The sequence below is a fragment of the Saimiri boliviensis genome, chromosome 12 (assembly GCF_048565385.1).
Source record: "Saimiri boliviensis isolate mSaiBol1 chromosome 12, mSaiBol1.pri, whole genome shotgun sequence".
NCBI classification, from domain to species: Eukaryota; Metazoa; Chordata; class Mammalia; order Primates; family Cebidae; genus Saimiri; species Saimiri boliviensis.
The window spans coordinates 48,918,794-48,928,112 of record NC_133460.1 but is presented as its reverse complement, the minus strand read 5'-3'; the positions used below and the strand labels follow the sequence as shown (position 1 = coordinate 48,928,112).

The following is a 9,319-nucleotide window of genomic DNA, read 5'->3' as shown; positions in this document are numbered from 1 at the left end:
TTGTTTTTGTTTTTGTTTTTGTTTTTGTTTTTTTTTGAGACGGAGTTTCGCTCTTGTTACCCAGGCTGGAGTGCAATGGCGCGATCTCGGCTCACCGCAACCTCCACCTCCTGGGTTCAGGCAATTCTGCTGCCTCAGCCTCCTGAGTAGCTGGGATTACAGGCACGTGCCACCATGCCCGGCTAATTTTTTGTGTTTTTAGTAGAGATGGGGTTTCACCATGTTGGCAAGGATGGTCTCGATCTCTTGACCTCGTGATCCACCCGCCTTGGCCTCCCAAAGTGCTGGGATTACAGGCTTGAGCCACCGCGCCCGGCCAGAACCCTTTGTTTCTTACTGCTGCTGGCTAAACAGAATCACCATGGGTGTCAGGGGAGGCACCAGGGTTGGGGAAAAGAGGACCGGCCAGGCAGAGAGATCATCTGCCTTCTCAAGTCTGACTTCTACAGAGGAATTCCCAAAGGAGAATGAATGTCCCCTGCTCTGGGCCAGTGGATATGGGAAATGCATGTACCACCTTCACTGAAATCAGTTCGCACAGAGAAAGTAAATACAATGTGTGTATGGCTGAGGGAGGCTGCCCCTATTTAGGGAATGAGAAGAGCATCGAAGCTTACACAGATGGTGGATGGGGCACATTTTTTTCCCAGAAACAGGCTTGGAGGAAAAAGGAGCTCAGCAGCCACACACCCACAACCCAGCTCCCCAGCTCCAGTCCAGCACCTGAAGACAAGAAGGTCTGAAAGCCTGCTCTCAGCAAGCACACCTGACCTGTTGCTAGTGTCACAGGTGGCCCAAGAGCTGCTTGTGACCCAAGAGCTAAAAGATGGAAGTGGCAGAGGATGGCTTTCTAAATCCCCAGTGCCAAACCTATCTTTCCCCACTACCATCGTTACCCCCAGCCCTTCAACTGCTGATGAAAAGCCAGTTGGCCAGAAACTCAGACTGAAGAAAATGTGTGTGTGTGTGTGTGTGTGTGTGTGTGTGTGTGTGTGAGAGAGAGAGAGAGAGAGAGAGAGAGAGAGAGAGAGAGAGAGAGAAGGAGAGTGGCACTCTTTCTTTGAGTTTCCCCTATTCACAGCAGAAGGCCTATTGATGTCCAAAATTTCCAAATTTTGCAAAGTTGAAGAGGAAATTACCAAGGATTTCCCTCACGGATCTCTCCTTTAACAGAGGGGAACCAGAGGCCCAAAGGAACGATATGGCACAGGAGTAGCCAGAGCCAGGCCGTCCCCTCCACCACCCCCTACCCGGACCCCCCAATCCTCAGGCACATCTACTGCGCTTCTCACTAAGTTTTGTCACCGATGCTCGCATCTGGAAACTTGCGTGCAACCTGCTAAGGAGACAAACAGGCCGGAGAAGCTGCCAAGCGGACTCCTCCCGTGTACCCTCCCCTGGTGAGCCTCAGGTGGAAGCCAACTCCTAGGAAACCCGAGAGGACGGGAGAGTCTTCACTATCCCAGAGCTCAGGATCCCAGAGGTCAGGAGTTGCCCGGCGGACACCCCCAGACTTTCTAACCCTCTCCACTCCTTGCAGGGGCCCCCGTCCCAGCCGCTTTTGGGCCGCGCTCTTCCTCCGAAGCCCTGCGCTTTCGAGGCTGCCAATACTGCGTGATGGCGCACCGCGCCAGAGGGCAAGAGCTCCAGATTGGAGCCGCCTGGAGGTGGCCTTCCCGCCCCTGCCGACTTCTGTTGTTTATTTCTTCCTGGGGAGGGAAAATCACACGGCCTGTTCGTTTCCCCAGCCGGGACGGGAGCAGAGCCGGACATATGGGCATCTCGCGCTCTGCATCTGTGTCATCAGTCTCGTTTTCTGTGGATGCCTGCGTGTGTGTACGTGTGTGTGTGTTTAGGGCCAGGCGCTGGGAACAAACGTGCATCTGTTAAATTTGACAATCAAGTCGTACAGCGAAGCTGCCAAGATTGGGGCGGTGGGTGGGGGCGGAAGACAGGGGGGTGGAGGAGAGCTAAACTCTCAAAAGGCGAGGCCAAAGCGCCTGGCCCAGGTATTATGTTGGGGGAAGGTGAGGAGAGCAGCTGCTCCTTCTCTCGGGGTGTGTATGGGAGCGAGGGTGCATGTGTCCCTGTGAAGAGTACACACCGATCTGCTCAACATATGTTGCCACAAATCACAGTATCTCTCCCTCCTCCCACCCCCCGCTCCCGGAGGAGCTCCTGACAGAGCGCAGAGCGGAGAGGCGCTGAGAAGCGGCGCCGCTTCAACAGGTGTCTTGGTGCGCAATGCACCTTTTCAAGCATTGACGGTCTCCGCCGCCGGCAGGAATAATGTGGACACTTTGTTTCCAGGCGCCGCGCGCGAGCTGCGAACGCCTGGGGGAGGCAGCCCTAAGCAGGGAGGGGGGATCTGGAAATAAAGACCTCGGGCGCTCCTGAGCGCCCGAGCCCTCTCTTCCCTTTGTTCAAAGACTCCCTGGGCCGGAGCTCCCTCGTGCGCCCTGGGGGGTGGCATATGGCGCCCTCTCACCTACCCAAGAAAAAGAACCAGCCACCCTTTCAGGAGCGCAAGAGGTCCCTGAGCCTGGGGAGGGGGAGTCTCGGAGGAAACGGCTTCTCTCCGAAAATGGGTGAGGAGCCCGCCTTATCTCTCCCCACCCTGCCTCCACCATCCCCTCAGCTGGCGCAGCAGCCGTTGGGTGGGGAGCTGCGCGCTGGGCAGCACCAGCCTGCGGAAGCGCTCCAGCTCCTGGCAGATGAAATATGGGTCTGGTGAGCCCCTGGAGACCATATGCTTTCAATAAAAAAAGACAAATAGGACTGAGATAGGCCTTGCAGCCAACCTGTTATAAATGAGTGGCAATTGGGCCAATGTACACGGGGGCAGGGCCCCCAGGGGGAGGCCTGCTCGGTGCCAAATCCATGTGTCAGCTTCTAGGACAGGTGTGCCCAGGGGCCAGGGGCCAGGTCTCCCCCCTCCGGGTTTATCACGGCAAAGGTAATATTGTGCTAACTATGAGTAAACAGTCATTGTGAAAATGAGGGAGAGTTTATCAGAGGCGAACTAGTTGGGGGGTGGCTTAACAATAAAGTTGTTCGCCTTAGGAGCAGGTGATGGCTGGCTGCACGGACTCCCGCAGTAGATGTTTTCCAAAGCACTCCACTTTACAATCTCTTGTAATTATTTATTAAACGAAATCTATTTATTATTATTTTAGCAAACACTGGAGACAGGTGGGGCTTTCTTTTCGTCGTCTCCTTTTGTTTGAAGGGCTGTTTGAAGTGGCCAGTCTCGGCCCGGGCAGCTCGCTCGCCAGATTTTTGTCTTCCCCTCTTTCAGTGTGGAGCTGAAGGCGAGAGAAAGGATCCCCCTCCTCTGGCAAGCCATTAGCTATTCAGCTTCCCATGGCCCCCTCCTTCCCTGCACAATTCTCAAAGAGCCCCCAGGCAATGCTAAAAAACTACCCCCTCCGACTAGAAGGCAGGAGGGCTGGCCGCTGCCTGCCTTCTCTTCCAATATGCCCGCGGTCTCCAGGCGTCTGGCTACCGCCTTTCTCCTGAGCCCCTTAAGCTTCTAGGCAAACTTTGATCTCAGGGGACGGAGAAGTGCGGGAGTTCCGGAGGTCTTAGGGGCAGTGGATGACCAGGACCTACAGGAACAGACACTGCTCTCTTCGGGAAGAGCCATTTCGCAAACACTGCTGGTGCGCACGGAGTCATCACCGCCTGCGCCTCCGCAGCCAAAGGCACAGGAATTAACTTTGGAGAGGGGTCTGTGCGCCCTTGCAGCTGAGAGAGAGGGCTTGGATCCTCAATCTCTAATCCCCTAGGACTCCTCGACTTCCTGCCCTGGCCTCCTGGCCTGAGGAGGGCTGCGGAACGTCCTTGCCTCTCTCAAGAAGGCGGCTGCCCCCAGACGCCGTGCGCTCCCCGCCCTGCTTTTTGCGCAAAGCAGGCGTGATGGAGACCTGCAAGCCTTGGACGGCCCTGAGCCGGAGAGGTTCAGGGGAGGCTGGATAAGAATTCCAAGCAGGTCCTAGAATTCTCTACCTATCAAGAAAGCTTGAAAGAATCCCCAGAGACTTTCCTGGAATGGGAAGCTCGCCCTGCAAACCTTGTCCTTATCCATTAGCCGCTCGAAGCAGACCCCAGCTAGAGCGAGACCCACCCTTATCTGAGGTCCACGCAAACCCATCTGAGGTCCACCGCCAGATAAAAGTTTCGCTGTGGGAGGTTCTTCAGGCCTCTGGGAAACCAGAGCGATGCCCTCATGGTCAGGGTTCCCTCCATGGAGCTTAGCCAAGTCAGGAGGCCCTAGAGGAGCATGGTTTGGATTTTTTCCTCCCAAATCAAAAAAGCTTTAAGTTAGTTCTCTCCCAGTTTCTAATTCGCAGGTGAATAAATCAAGCAAGGCTGGGGTATGAGGCAGATAAGTTTGAAGAGGAGAATAAGAAGGAGGAGGAGGAGGACGAAGAGGAAGAAGAGGAGAAAGAGGAGGAGGAGAAAGAGGAGGAGGAGGAAGGGCAGGAGAAGGAAGAGGAGGAGGACGATGAAGAGGAGAAGGAGGAATGGACACTGGCTCCCCTTGCCTGGAAAATGGACCATTACACCTTTTCTAATTTGACCCCTAGACCCAGGACTACTTCTATTTTTTGCATTTTGGGTCTCTTGTTTTGCCTTGAAAAAAAAAAAAAAAGTTTTTCCCCAAATCAAAGAGCGGTAGCTGGTGCAAGGGAAAATCTGGGACTAGGAGTCTTAAGATATGACTTCTATGTGGTCCAGCTAGAAATTGCTGTGCGACCTTGAGAGAGTCACTCCCCCTCTCTGGGCCTTGACTTTTTCATCTTTAAAGAGGGCCTGGAATTCCTATTCCCACACAAGAAGACAAGTTCCTAGCAAGTGGTGACCTACAGAGAGGAGCTGCAGCAAATGCTAACCGAAGAGTCCCAGGGGGTCCCTTTGTTGGTTCTGACCCTGGCCTCAGGCTTTATTTCCCCACAGAAAGGGAAGGAGCCTCTGCTCGCAGAGCACCAGGTAAGACCAGCAGGACCTCACCACACCCCCGCCCAGTCCTTGACTCCCTCTTGCTGATTCCTGGGCATATTGCCCTCTTCCTTGGAGGAAAATTTGCCTCCCAAGCAGCCTGGGTGGTAAGAGGCTATCACTAGGGCAGGCTCACAGACCTACCTCTTCCCCTCACCCCACCCTTCAGCCCCGCAGTTGGGTCCTGTACCCTCCGGCAGTTTCTGGAAGACTCAGGGTATCTGGACCTAATAGAATATGAAGCCTTCATCGCCTAAGGACACTTAAACCAGGAGACTTCACCCCCAGCCTCGGCTTCTTCCTCCAGGCACGACCGGGTCAAGAGAGAGAAGCGGAAGCTGCAACCCCTCACCCTGAGTGACCGGAAGCAGAAGACCACGGGGTGTCCCAGGTGGGGACAAGAAGGATGGGCTGGGGAAGAAAGGAGGGATGATGCATTCAGACTCACTTTGGAAAGATTTCCAGAGAGCGCTACCAGGGACAACCCGAGGGCCTTGGAGAGTTCCTGCCCTGTGCTCGCTGTGCGATGCCTGAGTTTTTCTGAGGCAGGGGGCTGGAGCAGGTGACTGCTGGCAGCCGCTGTCTGTCTGCTTCTAGTGCCTGCACACCGTGGTGATTCAAAATACACAAGGGGGAGGGGCACAGTGGCTCTGTTTCCCAGCACTTTGGGAGGTTGAAGTGTAAGGAACGCTTGAGCCCAGGAGTTCAAGACCAGCCTGGGCAACAAAGCAAGACCCCCGTCTCTAAAAAAAAAATAAAGATAAAAAAATTAGCCAGGCACAGTGATGCACACCTGTGCATCAGCTACTCGGAAGGCTGAGGTGGGAGGATAGCTTGAGCCCAGAAGATCAAGGTTGCAGTGAGCTGTGATTGCACCACTGCAGTCACACTTGGGCGACAGGAGACCCTGAAACACACACACACACACACACACACACACACCCCACACACCTCACTTCCCAGAACTCTTCCTGTCACAATTCCTAGCCAGAACCCTGGGATACTATCCACAAGTTGTAGTAATGGAATGTCCCCTTGAGGGGTCCCCCACAGCCAGCTTCTGCCTCTGGAGTGGGATCTATGGGGGTGGGGTTCTAAGAGCCTCTGGAGAGTGTGAGGTAGCATATCAGGCTATAGCAGAGGCTTGGACACCCTCAAAGAAGGTCTGTGCATGGAAGGAACATAGGCTGTGTCGCTCTCCGTGATATGGCCCCTGACTTCCCTTCTAAGTTGAAGAGAGGCAATTCTAAAGAGCACCAGGAGAACAGGGTGCCCTTTAGAATTCCTGGACCCTTCTCCAGGCTGCTAGTCAGGACAACAAGCTCCTGATTGTCTCTGCCACTACCTTACTGTGAGATTTCAGACTAGTCATCTCCCTCACTGAGCCTAAATTTCCCCTTGTCTAACGTGGGGGCATTGTACCCTAGAGGCGTCAAAGTCCCCTCCAGGACAGATGCCAAGGTAAGATAGCTAGGAGCAAAGCGGTCTGGAGTGGCCTGAGGAGAGCCACACAAGGCTCTTCTCGCTGGGCGAGGCTCTTTGAGGAACCGAGAGTTGCTGGGACCCAGCCCGCGGCGAGAGAGCAAACAGAGCGGCACTCCCCTCCCCCGACCTCGGCCCTTTGTCCAGAATCCAGCTGTGCCCTGCAGGGGAGGAGCGGGCTCGCGTGGCGCGGCCCCCGGGCCCTGGCGCTGATTGGCCGGTGGCGCGGGCAGCAGCCGGGCAGGCACGCTTCAGGCCCGGGCCGAGCAGATAAAGCGTGCCAAGGGGCACACGACTTGCTGCTCAGTAAATCCCCGAGGTCTCCCCGCCGCACCAAGAGAGAGGGCGACAGAGGCCCGGGACCCCATTCGCTCTTTTATTCTTTGGGGCTGGGGCAACTCCCAGTCGGGGGCGCCTGCAGCTCAGCTGAACTTGGTGACCAGAAGCCTGCTCAGCTCCCCACGGCCCTCGCTGCTCACCGCTCTCTATTATTTTGCGCCGGTAGAAAGGTAACATTTGGAGGTCGCCAAGGGACGAGCGGGGGAAAAAGGGATCCTCTGACCCGGCGGGGGCTGGGAGGATGGCTCTTTTTGTTTTTTCCCACCTAGCCTCGGAATCGGGGGCTGCGCCCGGTGACCAACGCAAGCTTACCCTTCCCTCTGACCCCGCCGCAGGATGGCGCCTCATCCCTCGGGTTCGCCTACTGTCCAAGTGACCGGTGAGACGGAGCTGCCCTTCCCCAAAGCCTTGGACGACGAAGTGACCTGCGCCACGTCAGCCCCGCCCAGCCCCACTCTCAGGCGGGGGAACTGCGCGGAGGCGGAAGGGGGAGGCTGCCGAGGGGCCCCAAGGAAGCTCCGGGCGCGGCGCGGGGGGCGCAGCCGTCCTAAGAGCGAGTTGGCACTGAGCAAGCAGCGACGGAGTCGGCGCAAGAAGGCCAACGATCGCGAGCGCAATCGGATGCACAACCTCAACTCTGCGCTGGACGCGCTGCGCGGTGTCCTGCCCACCTTCCCAGACGACGCGAAGCTCACCAAGATCGAGACGCTGCGCTTCGCCCACAACTACATCTGGGCGCTGACTCAAACGCTGCGCATAGCAGACCACAGCTTCTACGCGTTGGAGTCGCCTGCGTCGCACTGCGGGGACCTGGGCAGCCCAGAAGGCGGCTCCCCCGGGGACTGGGGCTCCCTCTACTCTCCAGTCTCCCAGGCTGGTAGCCTGAGCCCCGTCGCATCGCTGGAGGAGAGCCCCGGGGTGCGGGTGGCCACCTCTTCTGGCTACTTGCGCCCAGGCACTATGGCTTTTTCAGATTTTCTGTGAAGGGCCCTGCTGGTCGCTGGGCTGTGGGTGTTAAGGGTAAAGGAGAGGGAGGGAGGCGGAGCCGTCGAGGGTGAGTGACGGCGGCCCTCAAGAGCACTTGTTCCTTCTGCTTTTCGCTGGCTGAACCCTAGAGGACCCACGAGGGCGGCAGGCTGGGTTCATTCCCGGGCCCTCCGAGCCGCGCCAACTCACGCAAACCTTGCTGCTGCCCTCACGAAGTGGGCATTACAAGCTGAGCTCATTTTAGGCCTCCTCCCTGCCACCACCCCAAAATCTCATGCAAAGTATATGAGAATGATAGCACTACCCGGCCGGAGCCGCCCACCGTCTCGGGTGGCCCCACCCGCGCTCGAGTCTGTCTGCCTCTCTGTCTCTTACCACCCCTCCTCCAAAGTTATTCAATCCGATGTTTGGTCTCTTAGCGCTTGCTCCCTTTGTCAGGCTCCAAAGACGCTGCCGATCTTCTCCTCTACTCCCAATCAGGTCCTGGGTTTCAGAGCGCTTCACTCTGCCTTAAAGCCAAGAAGGCGATCCTCTGCCTTCTCCTCGTGCACTTTTCGGAGCCATTGCCCTCCCGGGGCGAAGACCAGGCTGTGAACTGGGAAAGCGCTAGTAGGGCCAGGGAGCACCTCCCCAGCCTCCTTGCGAACTGCACCTGAAACGTGAGCGGCGCTGCAGGTGCCTGGAGCACCAAGCATCTTTTTTTTTTTTTTTAATCGGTATGTAAATTATATGATGTCTTTAGAAATGAATTTTGGTACAGTAAATTATATGGCCCCTCCCCCATTTTACACAATTGTACTTATTAATGAGATTTCACCGCAGGGAAAACTCTATATTTTGCATATTAGATTATTTAGGGATTGCTGGATGAGATTTTAAGCCAACAAAAAAAAGGTGGGGACCTTCAAGAAGGCTCAGCAAGGTGACTCCATCGTGCCCCAAGAAGAGGAGGGTCACGGTCACTGCAGCTAAGGAAGAGCCCCTCTGTCCAAGCAAGGAGAGGGATGACACTTTTTCCGGAGGTCTGGGCCAGAGGCAGGGCAGATTGCATTTGGAGTGATGGAAGTCTTCTGAGTAATTATTGATCCAGCCCCTTTTTTTTCTATATGGGGCAATGACTCCTTTTATTTCAAAGAGCAGTTTAGAAGAAAGACAAGCCTCCAACTAGGACTACTGACTCTCTTTGCGGGCTCCTTCCCCAGTTCCACCAGCCTAGCTCTAGAGCAACTGTTGGTTGCACTTGGGGGAGGGAGACAGTAATAATTCAATTGCAGTCAGAGTCCTCGGAAACACAACTGCCAGGCTGAGCGTCCTAGGAATTTTCCCAAGGTGCTTTGAGGCCTAGTACATTCCCCAAGCATATTTTACTCCCCGGGCACTGGGGTGGCTGTGTCTTAAATTCATGAAGCTGAGCAGCCAGGAGCAAAGAAAGCGGAGTGTCTGCTTGGAATCTCTGGCAATGCCTCCACCCTCATCACCTGGAAGCCTTGATTGAAAACTTACCAAGAAA

The 9,319-nt window shown here is 55.7% G+C and overlaps 1 protein-coding gene across 1 annotated transcript; it reads left to right on the top strand.

Moving 5' to 3' along the window:
• The first annotated feature begins 6,784 nt into the window (after window positions 1-6,784).
• NEUROG3 (neurogenin 3) lies at window positions 6,785-8,513 on the top strand. Its single transcript, XM_003928648.3, has 2 exons — window positions 6,785-6,992; window positions 7,158-8,513. Exon 2 carries the CDS (start codon window positions 7,159-7,161, stop codon window positions 7,804-7,806), a length of 648 nt encoding a protein of 215 aa, XP_003928697.2. The 5' UTR covers window positions 6,785-6,992; window position 7,158; the 3' UTR covers window positions 7,807-8,513.
• The last annotated feature ends 806 nt before the right edge of the window (window positions 8,514-9,319 follow it).

Bases quoted from the DNA above. Each gene is read 5' to 3' on its own strand.
- NEUROG3 (XM_003928648.3), top strand. From the start codon at position 7,159: ATGGCGCCTCATCCCTCGGGTTCGCCTACTGTCCAAGTGACCGGTGAG.